Here is a 23,523-nt window from a genome sequence, read left to right as displayed (position 1 = left end):
ACTCAATAAAATTGTTTTTAATATATTGGGTTATAACGAGTAACTACAAATCGTGGGCATTTTTATTTAGACTCTAACTATTGAAATTAATTTCTTGTAACTTTATTTCTTTACTCATATTTCTTTTTTTAATTTTTACTCGCTTGCCCCAAGTATCACCATGCAAAGGAAATGGCAGACATCGAATTCAGTTGCGCTTCTCTATTTATATCTAGGACTCCAATTGTACGCACATTCAAAGCTTCGAAATACGCACGTTTACCGTTTTGTGTCGTCGCGCTGCATGAAAGTGTGTCCCGGAGTCTGAAAATTGAACTCGGCGATCGCAATACGGATTCCCAGAATAATATTTGTCGAATAATATTTCTCGAATAATATTCCCTATGTTCTGCAAGTTTGCAAATTAAATATTCGAACTTCGGCAAAAACTCGAGTAGCCATGCGCGTTTCGTATTTCCCGCGCGCAGCGACAAAACGACACGTTATTTGGCCGGAAAAAATGCATCGCTTCTCATTACTCATTTCCTTACGGCCGAAATAAAGCAAAATACCTGATAAAACCTCCAAACATCCCCCTGCGCGCTTTTCCAACTTGCCTCGACTTGACATTTGAAAAAGTGGACGCACGCGGCCGAGCAGCCTTCAATCTCGCGCTAGCAGCGCCTGGATGTGGCTGGCTCTCTCCCTCTCCCTCTCTCTCTCTCTCTCTCTCTCTCTCTCTGTTTTATTCTCTCTCGCTCTCCTAGCGTCCTGTCGCACGATTAAAAAATAATCGCGAGGCGGAACGCGGCCGGGCGAGCGCGAATAATAAATTTCACGTCTTGCCGGGAAATAAATCAACGGGGGCAGGCACGCTCTAATTTCGTTCCGATGGTGGCGTAGCTTCGCACCGCGCCGCGTTGGCTCGCGCGAAGATAATTACGAAATGAGATGCGCTATCCATTAAAAATATATTTCCGGTCGCGCAGCCCGCGGGGTCGGATCGATTAATGTAATTGCTGCAATTTCACAGGCGATTCGAGCGGGGAAAAATATTCCAGCACGGAGCTCGTTTTCGAGGTATTATATGTGGATACACATACCTCGAAAGAAAGAAAGAGAGAGAGAGAGAGAGAAAGAGAGAGAGAGTAGTTTAGCCGTGTAGGCATGCGACGGTGTAATCGCGCGGTTTGTGAGGCTTTCCTGTGTACGAGTTACATAATTAAAACACTACTTACCGTAGCTGAGAGTAAAGATTTAATACAAATAGGAAGAATATCGAGAGATAATCGAACATTAAACAATTTTGAAACAAGCTTCCCATTAAGACTTGACGAAGGAACAGTAGTAAATGGCTATTTGCATTAGTGAGGTGGGTACAATAATCTGTATAGTTATATCTAAAAGTTCCATATTGGTTCCTCAAGTTCGACGGAATTTGCGGGGTTAATGCAGAAACTGAAATGTCAACTCGGGGACATGACGCGTCTGGGAACTTGTCCAACTGCAACGTGATCGCAGAAAGAGCGAGATGAGACGACCTCTCGGCGATTCCGACGTTCCGTCTCGTACGTACAAGCTGGATTATAACGGACCTCTCGTTGTATTTTCCTTCGGCCGTCGCTTCTGTTTAACTTTCTTACGTAAGCGAGCGAAACAATCTCCAATGTCACGTCGCGTCGACTTTGAAACAATATTTTCTCTGCAGCATGCGCGCGGGCCCTTCGTCATCGTCGTCGCCGCCGCTGCCGCCGTCGCCGCTGCCCTAATCCCCGGTAAATATTTACGTCGTCGTCTTAAGTGCGGATCAAAACGCGGCGGATACGACGACCCGAGGATCCGGCGCGTCGTCTCGCGCTTCTCCGTATACACTACCCAGTGTATTGTATCGGAACACCGCGGCAGGGGAGATCGATGTAGAATAAACAGCGCCGATGCTCGATTTCGCCCGGCAACGGGTCAATTTATTCGAAAGTACGTTCTTTCATTTCGTCGCTAATCCGCTTTCCCATTGACGTTTGTTTGCTTTGTATACTAAATACCTTCATCCGTTTCCTCGCGCGACAAAAACGGCGCGCGCCCGGCTAGAACGTTCGATTTACATTAAATCGGAATTACTTCCGCGCGTCGTACTCAAAATGAAATCGAACGAATTAATGAATTGTGCCCGAATGAGAGCTAGGGTGACGGAAAGAGAAAGGAAAACGAAGGAGGAGAGAAAAGGAGAGCATGCACACACAAGAATTCTCATAGATTAAGTATTATCGTAATCGCCTCAGCGAGGATATTCTTTATTCTGGACGCGCGGTAATTAGATTTATCGATTTTTCCCGACACGCTTCCTTATTTTAATAACGTTGATTAATTCCGTAACGATGAAATGTTAAGCTTCGCTCGATTTTTTTTTCCTTTTACCGGAGCATCGCGTGCACTCGTGCTCGCGTTTCGACAGTGATACCGTTAAAACAGTTTTTAGCTTTTTTCATGTTGTTTCATTTTCAATTCTACTGTGAATCGATACACGGTTTATCCGAAGAGACTTCCGCGCTGCGAACGGAACATCCCAATCGTGCAGTAAACAATTGGCCCGCGAGAGCTCGCCGACATACCGTCGCTCCATTTTTCACATCCTCTCTGTCATCCTTCCCGGAACTGGTGAAATTGATTCTCAGATTGTTAATTAACGTATTATTACCTAGCCTCGAACTCATGCCCGGGACGTAAACACGTTTTGNCCCCCCCTCCCTCTGCCCCTGGAAGAATAAAAAAACAAGCATAATAACAACGAAAGATGCGATCGATAAGTTGCACGAAACGAAGAACGATGTGAAGCGATTGCGCGAGAAAAATCGATAATAAACAATTTCACTACTGATTGCAATTTTGCAAGTAAAGGTTTATCATGCGAGCTGAGGTATTGTTAAGAAGATGCCAATAACGAACTTAATAAACGTCGATAATGTGGAGGCAATTCTCAAAATGTTATATTACATAAGCACTGACACAATCATGCTATTAGGACTCTATATAATGTATAGAAATCCATATAATCTGCATGGTTTGTGAAAATTTATAGGGGAATTCACATGGATTTCTATCTAACATCTGGATTTTTAGCGCAAATCCTCAGGAGCAACTGTGGGATTTTCATACGGATTTTCTATATAGATTCTCATCTGATTTTTTCTTTAAAAAAAATGGTACCCCTTTGAAAAAATGCAGAGTCGATGATGAATAAAAACGTGGATAACGTAGAGACGATCTTCATAGTTTTATTTTACATAAATATTGACTTGATCATGCTATTCTTTTTGTTTTTTTTGTATATATAAATCATACGTAAATATAAATGCGATATAAATATGAATTGATGAATATGCGTTACTTTTTTACCATACTTAACGGAAAATCTAAGACAAAATTTTTCTGCAAACTTCTTAGGTTCTTAAATTTAATTGAAAAGATATAAGAAAGTTTGAAATTTAAATATTAATTAAATGCTAATAATTAAAGAATAATAATTTAAATTAATCGAATAAGTGTCTACTCTTATTGACAGCTAGAAATTTAAAAAATGTTAAAAATTTAATCATTTTCATCGCACAGTTAACAATTTTCCAATTCGTTTTTGTATGTATTTTTATTATATAAAAGCATCTGCAATTCTGTACAGCCAATATGGAGTAAATCTTGCAAACAGAAGTCCGTATTTTGCCGGCAGAGTTTTCAAATATGGCATCTTAAGGGCATGCAATATTTGAAAACTTTATCGACAAAACACTGATTTTTTCTGCAAAATGTATGTCTTATTAGTTGCGTAGAATTATAAATACTTTCAAACAGTGAGAATACGCGCGAAAATGAATTGAAGCATCGCTCAATGTGCGACGAAAACGATTAATAATTTCAAAATTGGCATCTCTAGCTAACAACATAAATATTTACATCATACAGAAATCCTGCAGCTTATACGTACCGATTAGGTCAATACTCCAATCAGGAAAATTTCAAACAATATTTTATATCTTTTCAATGATATTTAGAAGTCTAAAGAGATACGACAAATTTGCAGAAAAATGTTTATATTTCTTGGCTAAATTTCCTGTTAAATATGGTAAAACAGAAGCGCGCATTCATCGCATTCATATTTGCGTAAAATATATATATACAAGAAATACAAAAAGAGTAGCGTGATCGTGTCAATGCTAGGTAACATAATATTTTGAGGATCTTCTCTACGTTATCAAAGCTTATTAAATTCGTTAACAGCATAGTATCTCTTTAACTTGTTATTAATCGTACATTTTCAAATTCTTGCGATTATCTGGCGTCGAATGGTGCCGCAATGAGAACGCGTATCGCGCGACATCGCCGTTTAAAGATAGTCGCGTTTCTCATTAATTAAACGTAATCCCCGCACCGTGAACGCCGCCGCGCCGTGAGCGGCAGTCAATCACGTAATCGGCCGCGGCTGTGTCTTCTGTTTTTTCCCGTTTTATTTCTTTTTTCCGCTCGCGTCCGTCGTTTAATCCGCGGAAATTGAACGTGGAAATTGCAGCTCCGGCCACGATGAAATTAGGGGACACATGTCAACTAAATAGCTCGCTCACGTACACACAGAGCGGGAGATTAATCGTCATCTTTCGCTAATGCGTCGTCTGACTAGTGATTAATCCGATGCCGAATGCAAACACGCGATTAATATAATACGCGAGCACACGAATTCACGACGAAAGAAGCACGAACGTTCGCTGCGGATCATCGGTGCGCGTCTGTTCAGCCAGTTTCATATATGCTCATGTATACCATTCTCTAGACGGAAAATTATATGAATTTTAACTTTATACATAACTCCTAAAAGTAAAAATCACATAAATAATTATAATTATAATAGAATATTTTGTATATATCTTGTGATAAAGTTATAATAGCTCTGATTATAACGATTTGAGTCTTATATGTATACGTATAAGGTTAATAATCATCTCATTTTTCATCTAGGAAATAGTACAGCATACGTGGCTCGTCTGTACGACGAGCGCGTTTCGGAAGGTCTTTTGCGTCGGGAAAGGGAATCGAATACGAATTAGATCCGTGAGCAGCAAGAGAGAAACTCTTTCTTTCTTTCTCTCTCTCTTTTTCTCTCTTTCTCTCTCTCTCTCTCTCTTTCTCTCTCTCTATCTTTATTTATCTATCTACTTCTCTCTTCCTCTTTTTCCTTCGATGCTTTGTACGGAGGTGCATCCTGAACGATGCAACGACAATATGTACGGAGGAAATCGCGAACGTTCAGGCACGAACAGCGTGAAGCTTTCCGGCTGGTGATAGATGCGCTTTTAATGCGTCGGGCGAGAAAGAGACGACGAAGTGGCCGGACAATTCAGAAACTACTGTGTTCGCTCGACGCTCTATCGCGCGCGTTGCGTTCACCTCAGTTAAACGAAATGCTCGTTTAACGCCGGTGTTGCCGACGAGATAACGTTTCCTTCGCGCCTGAGTCGAAATTTTGATGTTAGTTTGACGCGCTTAAGAAAAATTTGCGTCTACTTAAGTGGCTTATAAATTAATGAAATTTTTACGATACTGACACATATTAACTCTCTCTCTCTCTCTCTCTCTCTCTCTCTCTCTTTCTCTTGAACCTTTGATTCTACAGATTTAATTTTAATACTACCTTGAATAACCTATTTTCATACTAAAACGGAAAATTAGACATCATCAGGGTCAAAGTAAGAGTAAATTATATTATTAAAATTAAAGTTGAACCAATCTTACTATCTTAGCTATTACTGTGTTGTAGAATTAAAGGTTTAATATAGGACCCAAATATCGACTTGGAACAATTCTCGAGTCGAAATTTTGATGTTACTTTGACACTCCTAAAGATAGTTTGTACCTGCTTGGCTTACACTAGGAAACACTTGTTTTGAGCATATTACACTTGTTAACACGTTAACTTCCATAGAAGTCACCAGTGACTGACATTATAATGTCGTTGCATCTCACTAATAACGTATAAAATATAATTAATTGGATATAGCGTACTAAGTACTGGATCAGTGCAAAAGTTCGTGCCCGATTTGTAAATAAAAGTCAAGCAGTTGTTATTGTAAAAAAACTGCCTTTATTAATCAGTGATGTATTCGCCACCATTTTCGACAATCATTTTCAAACGTTCAACCAATTTGTGGATACCACATTTGAAAAAATCGCGTAGTTTTGCGTCAAAAAACGCGGTAATGTGATTTTCCACAGAATCGAAATTCTTGCCATTTAAATCGTTATGTTATGACTGAAACAAATGATAATCGGAAGGTGCAATGTTCGAAGAATATGATGGATGCAATGAATTGCCCATTTCAACTGTTTTAATTTGTCTAAAGTTATTTTCGAAGTGTGTGGTCTAGCGTTGTCATGGTGGAAGATGACGCCTCTACGATTAACCAAGCTCGGGCGTTTTTCTTGGATTGCTGCATCCAATTTGGTTAGTTGTTGGCAGTACTACTTTGAATCAATCGTTTGGCCAACAGGAAGCAGCTCAAAATATAAAACACCTTGGCAATTCTACTAAACGGACAACAAGATTTTCTTCGGATGCAATTCGGCTTTGGCGACTGAATCTGCCGGTTCATTTATTTCCTTCCAAGTACTCCTGCGTTTGACGTTGGTACACAGAACCTATCGCCAGTCACCAAACGGTCCAAAAAAATTTCTTTTTCCAAGCGTCCGAGCAAAGAAACGGCTGCGGAGATGCGGTCCAACTTGTTCTTTTTTTTTCGGACAGCGAATGCGGTACCCAAGTGTCGAGCTTCAGAATAAGTCCCATCTTCTTTAAACACCAAAACGCGGTTGATCGATCAATGTTCAGGGCCTCAGCAACCTCTTCCGTCGAGATGCGTGCATTGTTTGCTATTAATGCGCGTAGAACGTCGTCATCGATGTCGGAAGGATACCCAGAACGAGATTCGTTTTCGAAGTTAAAATCATCACGACGAAATTTAGCAAACCACTTCTTTACTGTTCGAAGGGCTGGGGCACGGTCCGAATAAACCTCTTGAATATTTTTTGTCGCAACGTCAGTGGTTCCTTTCCGAAACTCGTAAAGCATCACATGTCGAAAATGCAACTTCTTGTCCATCTTCAATGATTTTTCTCACGACTTAAATTCAATCCAACCAAACACTTCTGATGCTCAAATAACACCTATGACTGTTATCTTTCCAACAATATATAATATGCATACATAAACAACAACAGAGTCGCCATGCTACTTCATCAGTTCCATCTATACGAATCGGGCACGAATTTTTGCACTGATCCAATATATAGCCAATAGGGAGCTAATTAATTGAGCTAGAGATTGAACATCGTGAATTTATTTACTGTCTCCGATTCAAACTTTAATTGAATATTGAAATAATCAATGGAAATTAGCGTGGCAATCAACAGGTTAACTTCTCTCTTGAACCTAATTTTATAGATTTAATCTTAATCCTAGCTAACCATATATTTATTTTCGAGTTTTTAATTCGCCACATTTCGGTCCGTGAGACTGTTAAACTTCGTGATTTTCTCTCTAATTAATATTTTTAAACTTGTAATATAGAAAATAGAAGTATGAATAAAATGTTTATATCAGGATAAGAAAATAGTTTTGAATTTAAAATTATTATTATAAGAAAAAGATTGCAAGAAAACGGAAAAAAGAGTATTTTCGAAAAAAATTCTCAAATGGTTTTGTAAATGCGATTTAAGAAAAAATAACGTTCTTTCGTCGTAGTGGACACCTGATATATCAAGAAAAAAGTATGTCGTGTGAAAACTAAAAAACCGAAAAATGTTCAGCGGTCCACAGGAGCGAAATTATAACGAGCTAAAGTTAACATTATCTCGAACAATCTGTTTTAACCCTAAAACAGAAACTTAAGGAGGTTGTAGGACTTAATGTCGTATTTTCAGTGACGTATCAAGAGAGCTATTCATATATTTAATATTTTTTAAGCAAAATTACATTTCTATATTTTTATTTCACTCAGACACTATTAAGACATCCTAAAACGCTTTTTAGACAATAAGATGTCTAAAGGATATTTTGCAGACGTTTTTTTTTTTAGATACAAGTATTGTTTAGATATCNTGTATATATATACACAATGTTATAAATATGAAAATATTTTTTTTTAATTTTCCTTATTAATGCTACATTTATGCATCAGTAGATCTAATAAAGATGCACAGATAATAGAAAAAGATATATAAGTATTTAATATACATATAAATTTTGAATATTATTATAAATTTTAAACTATAAACTTGACATTGATATATTTTCAAAACAAAAGAGTCAATAATTCTGAAATTTGTGATATAATGTATGCATATTAATCTTTAATATTATAATAATTTTTCGTCACAAAATTATTTTTAATTTATAGAAAATATGAAAAATAGAAATAGAAATAGCACTATTTTAAAACGATTCAGGAATGGTTGTCTCAAGATAAGAAGTTAATCTCAAGATACACGTATGAAAAGGGTCGATTTTAATTGCAAATATCTTAGCTCTTGAATGGTCAATATTTTTTTCTAATTGCACGAGTAGTTAAATAATATTTCAATATATACGTGGTGCAAGATCATCAGGTCATACGTCATCAGGGTCAAAGTAGGAGTAAATCATATCATTAGAACTGAAATTGAATTTTTTTGCCATCTCAGTTTTCACTGTATTGTAGAATTAAAGGTTCACCATAGAGCCAAAATTTCGACTCGGGTGTCGCTCCGAAGAATTATAATCCAACCAACCCTACAGCTGTATATCTATAAAACGCCCCAGCCTTCTATTAAAGCTTTGACGAGAGATAGCACGTGCGTATGGGTAAAAAAAAATTAGGGGCGGTATCTCTTATTCAGAGTTCAGTCCGACTTTTACGCGTGATCCGGGAATAGCTCGGCCAGGCGAAATATACGTTCACGCGTGTGCGAGGACGAAAATTGTTCCGTCGAGGACATACTTACGGTCTCCTTGGAATCCACTAAGCGCTGACCGTTTCTCCACCAGGTGACGCCGGCCGCCGGTCTGGAACCGGAAGTTGTGCAGACCAAGTCGTATCTCTTGCCGGCCGACAACGGCTGGTTCGCGCCAATTATCTTCACTTCCAGCGGGCTGACTGAAAATTATTTAATTCGTAGCATGAGTAAAGAGCGCGTCCTATCGCGGTCGCTCGTCGGCGGCCGAGGGATGTATCGTTTCGTCCGATCGCATTAAAATACTCTCTAAATGCAATCAGTATATCATCAGTGAGAAGTAGTCAATAGTTGGAGATCATAATTATAAATTTAGAACTGCAAATGAGTAAAATTCTGCTGATAAAATCTGTCATTAACAGCGACCGCTTCCATCAGAAAAATCTGATTGGAAGAACAGTGAGGAAAGATATTTACTATTCTTTTTTTATTATCTTAATCATTCTTAACATACTGTCAAAGATTTACAAGAATACGTTCGATTATAATATAAAATTTGAAATCGGTGAGATTTAAAGTTCACCTATCATTAGTCGCTAGCTCGATAATGAGATTTTCCCGGCGAAATGTGATTTGTGACTAGCGAGTTAAGAAGCGTGGACCAATGACAATTATCCACCTGAGACATTAATTTAGATAAAAGCCGGTCTCCGCGGATTTGCGCCAGATATTCAGCCGATATTCATTTTTTATTCTGCGGTTAATTTAATTTAATTTTGCTTCTCTTTAGATTCTCGATTACCATCTCTGCGCTTTCGCTACGAGAAACCCGTGCAGCAACCAAGTACGTGCGCGAAGTAATTCTCATCGCCGCGATTCAAATGTAGTTTATGTTCGCCTACGTATCTCTCGACCGTGTTCCGCAAGTTCGTCCTCAGCTTACTGAAAATCGCGCATTCGTATACAAGTATGCATTAATTGTGTAAGAATATTAAAGTTGTTGACATCGTTATTACAATCCGCTCTACATTTACTATATGACGAAATGAATGACATATCTCCCTCTACCAAACCAGGGTCCAGCCCTGCATACAGGACTAATGTGATGTAATGTGGTATATATGCTCATATGTTGGACTTGCTGTATTTTACAGATGTGTTCAATCGTGTCATTTTATGGACGGATATTCTTTTATCTCAACATATTTCGCATGGATTTCTTCGTTTCTGGCGTCATTAATCAAGATTGCTATGGCGCAGAAACCGGAGACTCAAGACACTCGTTTTTAATGATCCCGACTTAACGGTCGCCGCCAGGACTAACGTTAGCTTCGCACTTCACGTAGAACGACATCGCGCGTGGAACGAGGCACTCTCAGAATAACGATGTTCCTGATATCGACTCGATAACAGAATCGATGGTATGATTTATCGAGACCGAAAGCAAGCCACGTTCATAATGAACATGCGATCAAATCTACCACGAATACACTACGATCAATCCGAGGTTCAAATTCGGCTCTCGTGAGAGACGATGCGCGACCCGGTTATATTTATATTTATAGCATGCGCGCGTTTTAAAATGAACCTGGAGGAGCGACGAATCCGTCTAGACGGAAAATGCGCGACCCTGAATGAGGTACGCGCCGAATCCGAAAGTCCCTTCAGGTATTTCCAACGCGCGCGCGTTCGCAGCGTATACCAACACATCCTCCGCGTAAGCAGCACGACGAATTTTAAGCGTGGGATCATAAACTCCCTCTTCTCATTAATCCTACCGTTCTCCCACCCTCCGTTTTGTTTCTCTCTTTCTCATTCTATCTCCCTCTCTCCGGCGACTCTCTTTTCTCGCACTCTTACTACTTTATCACGCGCCATGTATCTTGCCGCGCGATAGCTCAAGCACCATAACAAAGTGAATAACTTAATTTAGAGCGCGGGGACAATTAATCTTGCGCCCCATCTTGCGCGCTCTTTTTCACGATTCAAGTGTTTCGCGAGACGACTTAGCAATGCACACCCGAGAAGGAGGACCTTCTTCAGCTTCCGGCGCGGAAATACTGTAAATCGCCATGTCGGCCGTTCCCGCTCTTTTCACATCGAAAATACAACTCGGTTAACGCGCCAAATTAATCGACGTCTGGTCGATACGTATTTCTACCTTCTCACGGAGCGCACGCTTCTTTTTATATCGGTCCGTCGGACCTCGGGCCCGGCGAGAGAGGGTGAGATCCGAGCGCACGCCTCGTTTATCGTCGCCGTGCGCGCGAGTGAGACCCGACGACTCGCTTGAGTTCGACAAATTTCCCTGGTGCTCCGTTGTCGCGTTTCAACGAGATACCGAACAATTTAGCGCCGCTCGCTCCGAGCGGACGTATCGGTTTAAAAATTTCGCAGTAATCCTGGTGTCTAGCAAGAGAGAGAGAGAGAGAAAGAGAGAAAAAGAGAGAGAAATTAAAAAAGGGCCGCAATTAATTAACCCCGCTCGTTGTTCTAACGTCCCCGCGATAACGGCGCGGGTAAAATTAACCGCCCGGCTACACACCCTCGACCGCCGTCGTTCCTTCGTTATAGCTGGTCACCGGCCGCAAGACGCGTACCTTCCCGCGCGCCAAATTGACGTTGATAAATCCTCTTTGTTATAAAGCGATACATCATCGGGCCCCACGCTTTTCTGCTCCGCTCGCGAACAGCAGAGAGAGAGAGAGAGAGAGAAATCGAAGTTATTCAGAAAATTGTCGTCGGGAGACTCTCGCCCGGGGTGTGCTGGCAAATACTATTAAAGTGTCGGCACCTCGCCCGCTTGTTCTCCTTTCCCTTTTTCTTTTTCTCACTCGTTCGCTCGCTCGTTCTTTCTCTCCGGATAATGCGAGTGGTTTTCGCATCGATAGGTTAAGCTCGCTGTGAGACGGCGGAATTAATATTTATATCCCCCTTACTGCTTTCCCTTTTTCCTGCTCTCTCTTTCTCTGTCTCGCTCGCTTGCTCACTCGCTTTATATCCGGAAACGTCATACTCCATTTCGCGCGTCCTCTGAATTTTCCGGTCGATGCGCGGGAAATTTTGCGCCCCGGGTGCGTCGAACCCCGAACGCCCGGAAAAACGGATTTAAACGCGCGTCTCGCGCGCGCCCAACCGTGACGCGGGAATGCGGAGGTGCGACGTGACTGAGAATTTATAGATGTGAATAAGGCGATATCATCGATAACGGCGCAAAGTGACCGCAAACGATGGTTTTGCGAATGCCGGGTACGCTCCGCGAATCCTGGCAAATGTTATCCGCATATATACGCACACATACCTGCACCCGTCCATCCACTTATACACACACACACACACACATACACACTACAGCTACACACTCATCGAGCTTCGACGATAGTATTTATAGGGACCATGCATTACGGAAGCTCATTGATTTACGACGCGACGCGACACGCCACGGCACATAAATGTCACAAGTCGCATGAGCGAAAAATATCCGGCCGCTCGTCCGTCCTTTCTCGCCGTTCTTTCGGGGATGATTCGTACATGTCCAATCACGAGTCCGTGATTACTTGCGAAAACGGCATGCTGTCGATGCGATGAGAGACGAGAAACAGAACGTCCAGCACAAACTCTCGAATAACGTTAATCAGAGTAAAAGACGTATTCGTCCTTTCCATTTCGTATGTCTATCTTTTTATCTATTTTCCTATCTATCTGTTTTTCACCTCTCATCTATCTCGTAATAACGGTTATTGATTAAATATGCAGCCGCGACATTTTCATCTGACGCCGAGTTATTCCGATGCGATAAGCATACATAATGAAATTAATCAAAGCCGATTTTTGTCCCGCTTCCTTCTTTCTCTCTCGCAGCAAAATCCCCATCGGTTACTATTCGCCCGGCGGTTTTATTTCCGCTCGATAATTCATGGTCGATTACAAAATTACTGTGCGTGCATACGCCTCATATACCACAATCGGCCGTAATTTCAACGTTATCGCGAATTTACTCACGGATAAAGTGCGCACCCTAGGGTAAAACGAGGATTGCACTCGTATTTTGCAATGCGGCGGTGTCTTGCCGGCTTCCGACGATTATTATTACTCTCTTGGCGCGCACGGCGCAAATCGTCGGTGTAATAATTCCTTTTTACACGAAAGAGGAAAGAAGGAAAGGGCGAGATGGCCCGATAAAGTGGCGAATTTTCCGGAGGAAGCGAAACTACGGCTCTTCGGGTGTTCGACGAAGCCCATGCCGGGCGAGAGGAACCGCCGAGTATCCATTTGCTCAAAATTGAGTTATACCGAGCTCGGTGCTCTTATCGCGTAGACTCCGCGTGTTACGGACGGAAACACCGCAAGTTTCGATAACCCGCATGCAACTAGGAGGCGCGCCACGTATTCTGCTTGAGACGGAAACCTCGCCTGGGCTACCAGCCGGTATCCTACGAGTTTTTCAATCCTCGACGAAGGGAACAGGAGGAGGAAGAAACCCTGCTCTTTCGCCGGATACGTGGATTTTCTCGACTAACACTTCTCCCGATTCGATCGTGCGGGTAACGTTCTTATCATAAGTGAAGTACCGGGCGAGACGGGATCTTTCGACGTGTTCGGCGCGCAAGGAGAGAGCAATTCGTTCTCTCTCTCTCTCTCTCTCTCGTTGTGTTTCCCTTCTACTCTCGAGAATAACGACGCGAGCGAAGGACCCGTCTAGAAATCATGATTAAAGCATAAACCCCGCGCACATCCTTGCCTCGCGCAAGGAAATTTGATACTTCGCGGATCGCGAGAAGTTATTCGTGTGAATAATTCATTCGCGCGAATGTGGAACCGCCGCTGCCGCAATTTGATCGCCCCCCCCCCCCTCTCTCTCTCTCTCTCTCTGTCTCGTTCACCTCGGGGACGCTTTCCATTCCGAGAGAAAGAAACTCGCTTAATCGCGCCGCGACCACCACCTCCGTCGCCTCCGCCAGCGCCGCCATCGTTGCCGCTGCCGCCGCGTTAGACAGCCCAATTGCCGGAGTAATATTTCAGGCATTCTAACCGTCGCCACCGGCAATAAGGCCGCCTTGCCTCCCCGACGTTGCCTCCGCCGCCACTGCCGCCGTCGCCTCCGCCACCTTCCCCAATTTCCACCCCCTGAGTTACGGCTCGGGACTAATTTACATGACTTGCACCGAACTAATTCAAGCGGCGGTCGATAGCGCCGACTAAAGGGGTTAAAACGACGTTTACTTTATTACGTAATCACGGGGAAACCTAATATTGACAAAGGCGCGATGGGGGAAGCGAGGTAAGGGGATGATAGTGACGGGGACGGCGTCGGTGGCGGTGACGGCGGCAACGGTGGTGGTGGTGATGGTAGTGGCGGCGGCGACGGTGCGGTTCGGCTACGCTTGCCTTACCCTCTTCCTCCTCCCCCGTACCAACCTCCCTCGCCTCTCGCTTCAAAGAGCGGCGGCTACCGCTGCCGATCCCGTTGTGATGCCGCGAGTCTTTGCAGTTTGTTACTTACGATTTGCAATTCTGGCGGTGTTTGAGTTTACGGATTGAGATTTATGGACTCGCAATCGGTGGTGGGGGCGGGGGAAGGAGGAGGCCGGTGTGGCGAAGCCACACGAAGTGGTGAAGCGCGACGGTCGTCGTCGGGACGGGAGCGAGTCCGAAGTGATTCCGACGCGTGGCTACGTGCGCTACGCAAGAAGCGTCTCTCTTCCTCCCCCCCCCTCTCTCACTCCTTCTCTCTATCCCTCTCCCTCCCCCTCTGTCTCTCGTTTGCATCTTAATCAAGCGGCAGTTTCATTAGCGATAAGTCTGGCATACCCGGTTAATTAATGCAACCGTAATGTCGCCGCGACGTTTAACCCTTTGAAACGCGACGGCGTTACGTAACCGCCGCTATCTTTTTGATCTCGGCTAGACTTATTAGCTCCGGAATGAATCGCGCACGCTTATCAGCCGTCGTGCGAGCGCGCGCGCGCGCGCGCAATCGTTTATCGGACACTGAAGGAAGAGGAGGGGGGTGGGGGGCTTAACGAACGATTAATCCCGCGCAAGATTAATCGGCGGTCACGCTCGTGTCAAATTTTCCTCCTCAAGTGGCGGGATCGACGGATTCCCCCATGTATATATTTTCCGGGAGAATTCGCGCGGAGACATACGTGACAGATTCGAATGAGCGATCGGCGATCGCCGGGCCATTGCTCACTTTTCACGCATAAATCCATCGTGGTAATTTATCCGAAGTGAGTGAGTGAGGGAACGAATGAGTGAGCGAGCACTTACTCATCCGGAGTTTTAACGAACCTCTAAAAGCCATCTATCGGTGCGACGAAGTTTGCAAAAAGAAAGCAGATCCTGCCTTCGTCCTGGCAATTATCTCTTTACCTCGCTCCCAACGTATATATGTGTTACAAGGTTGTGCCTGTGTGAATCGGCAGTCAAAGGACACCGAAATACGCGGATCTTAAACAGATTAATCCGCATTGCGAAACTGTGCCTCTGCCCCATCTGCGCACATATGCATACACACACATACACGCGCGCGCGCGCTCCGCCATGTATCTTCGCTTATTCAATAATAATACTAATAATGATATTAACAGGGCAGACGTATCGACGGCCGAGTATGTGGATTCAGCACGGCTTTATCCACGATGCACATGTGCACAGGAGAGTTACAAATCATATTAACATGTTGGCGGATATTAGTGGATTTAGCTGTCACTTTGGCACAAAATTCCAGATATTGCTCCGCTATGCAAATCTGCTTATGTAGGTAGGGTAATCGTCATGTAGGACACACGAAAGCGGCAGTCGTCGTGTATCGAATCGCGAGAGCGTACCTGCACGCGCACGTGTACGATGTGCTCCCGGCATTAAAGATGCACCATTAAATCACATCAGTATTAAATTACGTCTGGCTTCCGGGCGCAGGTATTTGTATTTAAATACTTGATGTAGTTTGAATACTTAACCGCGTATATATGTATATGTATCTGCGCTATCTCGCAGAAAGTCTCGTTATCGCGTGAACATATCTGTTCACTCTGGCGAAAGCCATTACACCGTCCAAAAAAAGCGTAATCCGGTGACGTAAAACATTTTGCACTCCGCTCCGTCGCGACGTCGACGAAAATAAAAACTAACGTCATATATGTCCTGCGGTTTCTAAATCAGGTCAGACCGCGTCCCGAAACCGTAGTCGACGTATAGAATAGCATTTAATTCATCTATGAGAATGAAAATGTCTTTGTTCTTTTCGTTCTAACTAATCATTTAAGTACTTTACTGTTTTACTTAACTACTTTACCTATGATTTCGGAGTTGTGCTATCAATTGTATATAAATCGGGTTATCTCTATTCTCAAATATTCGGTTACTAATGTATTATTCTCTAAAATGTAATCAGTGCATTTTCACTGAGAAACATTCAATAGTCATTAGTGAGCATAATTATAATCATAAGTATGGCACTGCAAATCCACTTATAAAAAAGACATGTCACTCGAACTCGAATGTATCGATTGAATTGAATATCTCGAAATGTTGAAGCCCCTTTCCGCGATGCTGATTGGTTGTTGCCGCGAAGCGGCTGTTTCGTGTTGTGTTTACGTCGTGTTTGCTGTCATTGCCGGAATCCAGTAACAGTTTTCGTCAAATTTTAAGGTCATAATCTGTGAGGTTATATTTTTAATGTGTTGTGTGAAATTTTTATCGCAATAACTTCGGAGAAATCTGCAGAAAAATGAGAATAACATCAGATAAGTAACATTGAATATACAAAAATATATAAGGATGAAGGAGGAACGTATCTGTTCAGTCAAATTCTTTCGGTCGCTATAATAAAGACATGACTTTTTGTCAATGTATTTATATCTACGCTGTATTTATGTATTTAATGTCTACACTGAAGAAGAGATTTGGAAATAATCATCCAGCCTGGGTTATAGTTACTAAATAGTTTAGTGAAATAGTTTCAACTAAACATAAGATGAATATTACCAAATAATTTAATGAATATGAACATTATCTTAGCAAGACTCGGTTTATTACTAAGGCTTGGTAACTATTACTGATTTATATAGTAGGTATCACTAAACAATTGGTTAAATAAAACTATTTCGTTTAGTAATACTTATAAAAGAGAATATGTAAAGGATTCGTTATAATATTTCGACGACACGAACGCTAAATTTAAATTCTCATCATTCTAAGATGCTTCAAAAATTCTGAAAACACCAAATCTTTTTTACCGTAGAACTTTTACTGTAGGAATTTTAGATAAAATTTACTGTAGGAATTTTAGATAAAATTTACTGTAGGAATTTTAGATGAAATTATATCGGGACTCGGATCGAACCGGAGATCTTTCGCATTCTAGGCGATTGCATTTTCACTTAAGCTCTTGATCTAATACGCACTCTTTTGTCCTTCTATGATGTTATTGCCAAGATTATTTAGTAATAATTATCAAATACATGGGTAAAAATGTCAAACTATTTGGTAATTATTATTAAATTATGTGGTATTATTTACTCAATAATTTGTATAGGGAACTGAACTTACGGGTGAAAGTAAGACTTGGATCAAACCTTGCGATACTAAAAATAAAGTGCTGAAAATAAAATACTATTTCCTTCTTAACTTTTATCGGATCATATCTTATTCTTGTATGACGTATTTCTGTGTGATTCGATTGAAAATTACCATGAATCCTTCAAGAGTACGCGAAATTAAGCCCGTTCTTTGTTCTTCCCGTCGATCAAACGTATTCCCCGCGATAAGGACGTTATCTAATGAATTTGTACAGCAAAGAGAGGCAGACGGATAGATAAATGAAAGCGTTTATACATTTATTAAACATTTCAGGAAAAGAGAGCGTGTCTACCGTAAAACCCATAATAACGCCGCGTCTACGTGGCGCCATAAAGCATACGTGCGTTATCTTTCGCTGCACCTCCATGTCTGGATGCTTTGTCTTCACTCGCGAGGTTCATCTTGCGAGATCCAGACGCAAAGTCGGCTATTGTCACACACACACACACGCGCGCGCACTTGTCCACGTTGTTCGCGGACATATCGTAAATGTCGTATCGCAAAATTCTCTCTCTCTCTCTCTCGTAGTACTGTTGGGAAAATTCATTCTGCGGCAATCGACCGTATCACGCACGCGGCAACGCACCGTGACATTTCGTATTCAAGCCTTTTCCTGGCACGAACGCGTCATCTCCTGGGGTGTACCGGCGAGTCCGTCGACAGCCGCATCCTCTCACTTAAGTTTGCTCCCACGCACGCTATTAGCCGGATGCATGTCATCCTATATGTCCTTCGTAGCAGGATTTAGATGTTGGCGCAGCCTCCCGAGACTACGTATTCGATCCTAATTACTATCGTGAAGGGCGATATCGATCGGTGTGAGAACACATAAGGGCAATCCGAATAGATTCGCATAGGGAATAGATTCCTGCATAGGAATTTTTTATAATTTTCCCAGATACATAACATTCCGAATAGAATACTCAAAATTATCTCGAAATGGGTTATCCCGCTACGATATCAACTAGGAATCTTATTCTTATCTCAAGCATGGGATGAAGCCTCTCTTTCCGATACGGATCGGCTGATGCGTTATAGCATGCTCCATCCAACACAACAATTTTTCCAGATTTTCCTATATACAACATAGATTCTGATTAGCATACCCAAGTATTGGTGCTATTGTCTGTGACAACTTCTCGCAGTGACTTCTCTCATATACTTATGTTGCGTACATTGATTATACACAGGCATATGCGACCTACAGTTTAAGGCTGATTTCATAAGGCAAATTTTGATAGAAAAGTTCTCTTGGCAAGATAGTCTCGATGATTTACCATTACTTTCGGTGAGGAGGCACGAGCGTATGAAAATGTTTGGGGAATATCCAAAGTTGTCCCGAAATAGATTATTTGATTAAAATACCGATTGGGAATTCCATTTTATCCCAAACATGGAATAAAGCCTCTTTTCCGTGATACCGATTGACTGTGCGTTGCGGTGCGTTGCGGTTATCTCCAGAGTCGGGTAATAGTTTTACCGAATATTGGATTGGAAGGTTGATAATGAGGATATATTTTCAATGTTATTACGTTTAATAACACGTTTAATAACACGCACATAGCGTATATATGTACTTATAAAATGTAAATACTTAAAGCGTCTCGTATATTTTATTCTATCATAGAGTATAATGGGAACCAGGGATAATCTTGGAAGAATCTTAAGTGGGGATGGCCAAATAAATTCTATTTAGGTTTCTCACTTAGAACCGTATGTTTGAAACAATACACTTCTCACCAGAACTTGTGTAGATTTCTCAACTAGAATTTCAAATTATTTTAGGAACTCGGACTGGATCCCAATCCAATCCCAACAAATGTCCTATGCGGGTTAGCTATTATATATTCATTGCGAGAGGGAAACAGTGGAGAAAAATCGTGAAATATTTTTTGGGAAATACTTTCACTGATAGAAATTTATAGATATTTTCGATGCCAAATATACTCTTTTTTTTATTTTAATAATAAAAATAGTCAGGAGAATCATTTTTCTAATAATTATTATAGTGTCAGTGATAATAACTTTATATGCATGTTGTTACTGCTATGAAATATATTTGGCGCCGAAAATAACTATATTTTTCTACGAATGAAGGTAATTTTACCCGAGTTTCTTTAAAATTCATAAAATAGTACGATTAAAAAGGGGAAAAGTCTAATTTAAAAGCAGCTGAGTAAGATAGACTGAACTGAATTAGCTCGTGTTAGCCATGCATTTTTCTTATATCTTTTATGAGAAAAATCATGGAAAAGAGAAATTGTTAAATGTTTCTTTCAGAACATAGGTGCTTCTTCCTGAATTTCATTGAAATCGAGAAAATTTCGCAATCAGAAAATGGACAAGTCCAAGTTAAGAACAGTCGAATACATTTCCATGCGCCTCAAAATCTCGCGTTAATATTTTCCACATCGTGAGTACGAATAAACTCAAGTGACACATTGTCAGCTGGAATGAAATAATTTTTAACAATCGCCACGATTAATTGTCCGAGAAGTTCCAATGTCGAGATTCTGAAATGCTTCGCGAATTTCCCCTAATTCTTCTTATTATGCACGTGCGTGGATCACACCACGCGCGCGCGCGCACACGTTTACTTCGAGGTATATAGAGTCGCGTTTTCCAAAAATCGCTATTCTGGCTCGCGAAAGCGCTGTGATACAACCGGAGAATATCTCGGAAAATTCGAGGAAATTTATCTCAAGTCGCTGAATACTTCATAATGATAATTCTGCGCGGCGCGCATAATTCCTCACAGCTCCTCCAATGTCCGTGCTTCTCTTTGTGCTTTCCGCTGCAGTTCCGTAACGCGCGCACGCACAGGACGAAAGCATTTTTCCCTTCGGTCCTCGCGAATCCAGTTCTTCGTGAACTCTCTCTCTCTCCCTCTCTCTCTCTCTTGTCGGTAACTTTTACCGTGCTTGCAACACGTCTCGTTCGCGACATTGTCGTCGTCGGAACTCGCTCGTTACGAATGCTCGTCGCTGGGAGGCTCGCGCGTATGGAAACGGCAAATAAGCCCTATTGTCTGCGGCTTTAACTCAATGAGCGAGGCAATTTCCGCCGGCCGGTGCGTCATAAATATTCATTAAAAGTTAATTCTAATTCTCTCTCTCTCTCCCTCTCTCTCAGCTTGCCGACCTCTCCTCTTCGTTCTCGCGAAAGGTAAGCAGCGTGCTCGATCACGCACGCGCGCCTCAGTAATCCGCGAAGATAAACCCAACACGACCAATTATTCCGGTAGGTGATAAGGCCGCGGGAAACGTGTAGACGAGAAGCTTCGGCGCTTCTATCGATCGCCCGTGGAAAATTGCCTCGGCGACATTGGCGGTTTCGTAGGCGGTCCCAGGTAAGACGTGCATAATTTACAAGGCGGCCCGTTCGCGAGCAGAAATCGCGCCCGGAAATTTGAGTTATCGCGAACGACAAACAGTAACTCAGTCTAACTGCGTCTGACTATATATATATGAGTCAAAATTTGACTTTATGTTAAAGAGAAGCTGTGCTTATGTGAAGCTCAGTGAGATTTAAGACTAATCAAAGAGATCACTCATAAATTTCGTTGAGTAATTCATCAAGCAAAATTACGTTCCTATTCATTTATATCGATACTTAAGTAATAAATGTTAGATTGAAACGAAGTTAAAGTAGACCTACACACACGATACTACAAATACGAAAATATTATTTTTTTATTTTTCTTATTGATGCTTTATTTATGCATAAAAATAAGATAATAGCCTCAAGGAATACGTATAAAAAATGTCATCTTTAATTGCAAATATTTCAGCTTCCGAATGGTTAATCTATTTATAATTGTATCAATAACAGATCAATAATTACATTTAAATTTAAATATAGTGCAAGTTTCAACGAATTAAAAAAGAACTCGTTTTATGCTACAACTGCCTTAAGATAGAGTTACTATTCTTGGATCATAAAAAAGTACACAATGTCTAAACACTTACTAGATTTAACATCTATTATTTTCTAAGTTCGTAAAATCTAAGTCCATAAAAGAAATATTCAAACTACAAACCGTACAAAACTCCAATAATACCTTTCAAATCTATTTAGAATATTTTAGCTCAAGCACATTATATCTACATATTTTTATATTATGACAGTTTTTTGAGAAGAATCGAAAACTTACATTAAATGCAATAGTACACTGCGTATATATATATATATGAATATATACTATATATACGAGTTGCTCCGAACGCATCCGGAAAATTGTATAAAAATATATAATTAATTTCTGAAATAAGCTTTATTGTTTCTCAAAACATTTTCCGTTATAATTAACATATTTTTCTATTCATAAAATCAATTATCGAAGAATTCCGTCTTTCTGGAAGAACCTCTGACATCGGATTTTCGAACACCTCCACCGCCGCATCTGCCATGTTAAACTTCAAACTATATTTTATCCTTTATTCTCATTTTATCCTTGATGTATGGAAATAGAAAGAAGTCACGAGGTGCCAAGTCGGGACAATAAGGCGGATGAGTCAATTGTACACGGACAGTGGCCAAAAATTCAATTGTCTTCTTTGCATTATACGACGACACAGTTGTAAGATGATGCACGATCTTGACGCTGATTTTGATGAATTTTCTCAAACAGTCTGGAGACAAATTGTTTTGTACCACTTAGCATTAATCATACGACGATTTTCAAGCACAACAGATATAACAGTACCGCTTTTTCTGATAAACGATGCAATCATTTTCTTGCCAACACTTCAGCTACGTTTTACTTTTGTTTGTTGGATGCTCGTCTAAAAACATCCACATAATCGATCGTTACTTGCTTTTCATAACAGTAAATCCATGATTCGTCATATACTACTTTGGACCGGCCGAGATCGTATCTTTTGAGCATTTCTTTGCTCCATTTAACACGCGCTATTTTTTAGGCTTCCGTTAAATTATGCTGTATTTAACGAATACATAACTTTCTGATGCCAAGATGATCATATAGGATTGTTTTGATTTGAGTCATATCAATGCCTATGGCGACGCCATAATTTCTCTGTAAGTCATATGATAGTCTTCCTGCAGTCAGTTGCGTACATCAATGTTCTAGAGTAACCGCCGTAGCAGGACGGCCTTTACGGAGTTCGTCACTGAGTTCTATTCGAGCGCGCTTGAAATTTGCATACTATGCATAAACAATCCTTTGGGATGATGTTTCATTGCCAAAAACCGAACGAAGACTTTTGACGCACTGTAACAAAGTCAGCGACTTCTTAAAGTTGTAAAAAATCATCACGCTAAAATTTTCTCGTAATAAATTAATTTTTTTTCGAAAACGTCAACTTTGAACACGTCTCACAGCTGAACGAATGAATATTTTTTGATGCATCAAAAGGCAAAGTATCATTAATCGTGAAATTAAGAGAACATATTTTAATGTTTAATGAGTTTAATTTTAATGAGCAGTTTTAATGTAACACGACACTTAATCTTGCCATCTTGCGGAGATTTCCGGAACAACCTACGTATGCGCTATTGTTGTTAGTGTTGTATTAAATGTAAGTAAGTTGCCGATTCTTCTCAAAACAATCATAATGCAAAATAGATACGATGCGTCCGAATTGAAATGCCCTGACAGGAATTTCAAGGCATTACTGGAGATTTCTATAGATGTTTTTTATGTCTTAGGTAGGTTGTTCGTTTTGGTTTGGCCAATTTTAACATGAATTCAGTTCTTAATAATCTATGATCAGTGCCACAATATGCTCCGGGACAGGTTTTATGTCTTTAACTGAGGACCTCCATCGGGAGTTGATCAGCACAAAGTCTATTTGGTTTCTACACTGGTCACCAGGTGATATCCAAGTGTACAAGTGGCGCATGTGATGTTGAAATAGAGTGTTCCCTATTGTGAGTGCATTGTCGATGGCAAATTCCAATAGCCGTTGTCCCCTTTTGTTCCTGATACCCGTGCCAAATTTACCAACCGCCGATCTGGCGTGGTTGTCA

The 23,523-nt window shown here is 41.1% G+C and overlaps 1 protein-coding gene across 1 annotated transcript in view; it reads right to left on the bottom strand.

Moving 5' to 3' along the window:
- The window catches only part of LOC106749443 (hemicentin-1-like), a 410,426-nt gene that overhangs the window by 40,181 nt on the left and 346,722 nt on the right, over positions 1-23,523 (bottom strand). Inside the window, exon 6 of the mRNA XM_014628886.1 lies at positions 8,998-9,149. Coding sequence (XP_014484372.1) covers positions 8,998-9,149 — 152 coding nt within the window. The remainder of the gene's footprint in view (positions 1-8,997; positions 9,150-23,523) is intronic.

This window comes from Dinoponera quadriceps, unplaced genomic scaffold (assembly GCF_001313825.1).
Source record: "Dinoponera quadriceps isolate SergipeBrazil2010 unplaced genomic scaffold, ASM131382v1 scaffold3736, whole genome shotgun sequence".
In the NCBI taxonomy this organism is placed as follows: Eukaryota; Metazoa; Arthropoda; class Insecta; order Hymenoptera; family Formicidae; genus Dinoponera; species Dinoponera quadriceps.
The sequence above is the reverse complement of the archived record's forward strand: the minus strand, read 5'-3'. Positions and strand labels throughout refer to the sequence as shown.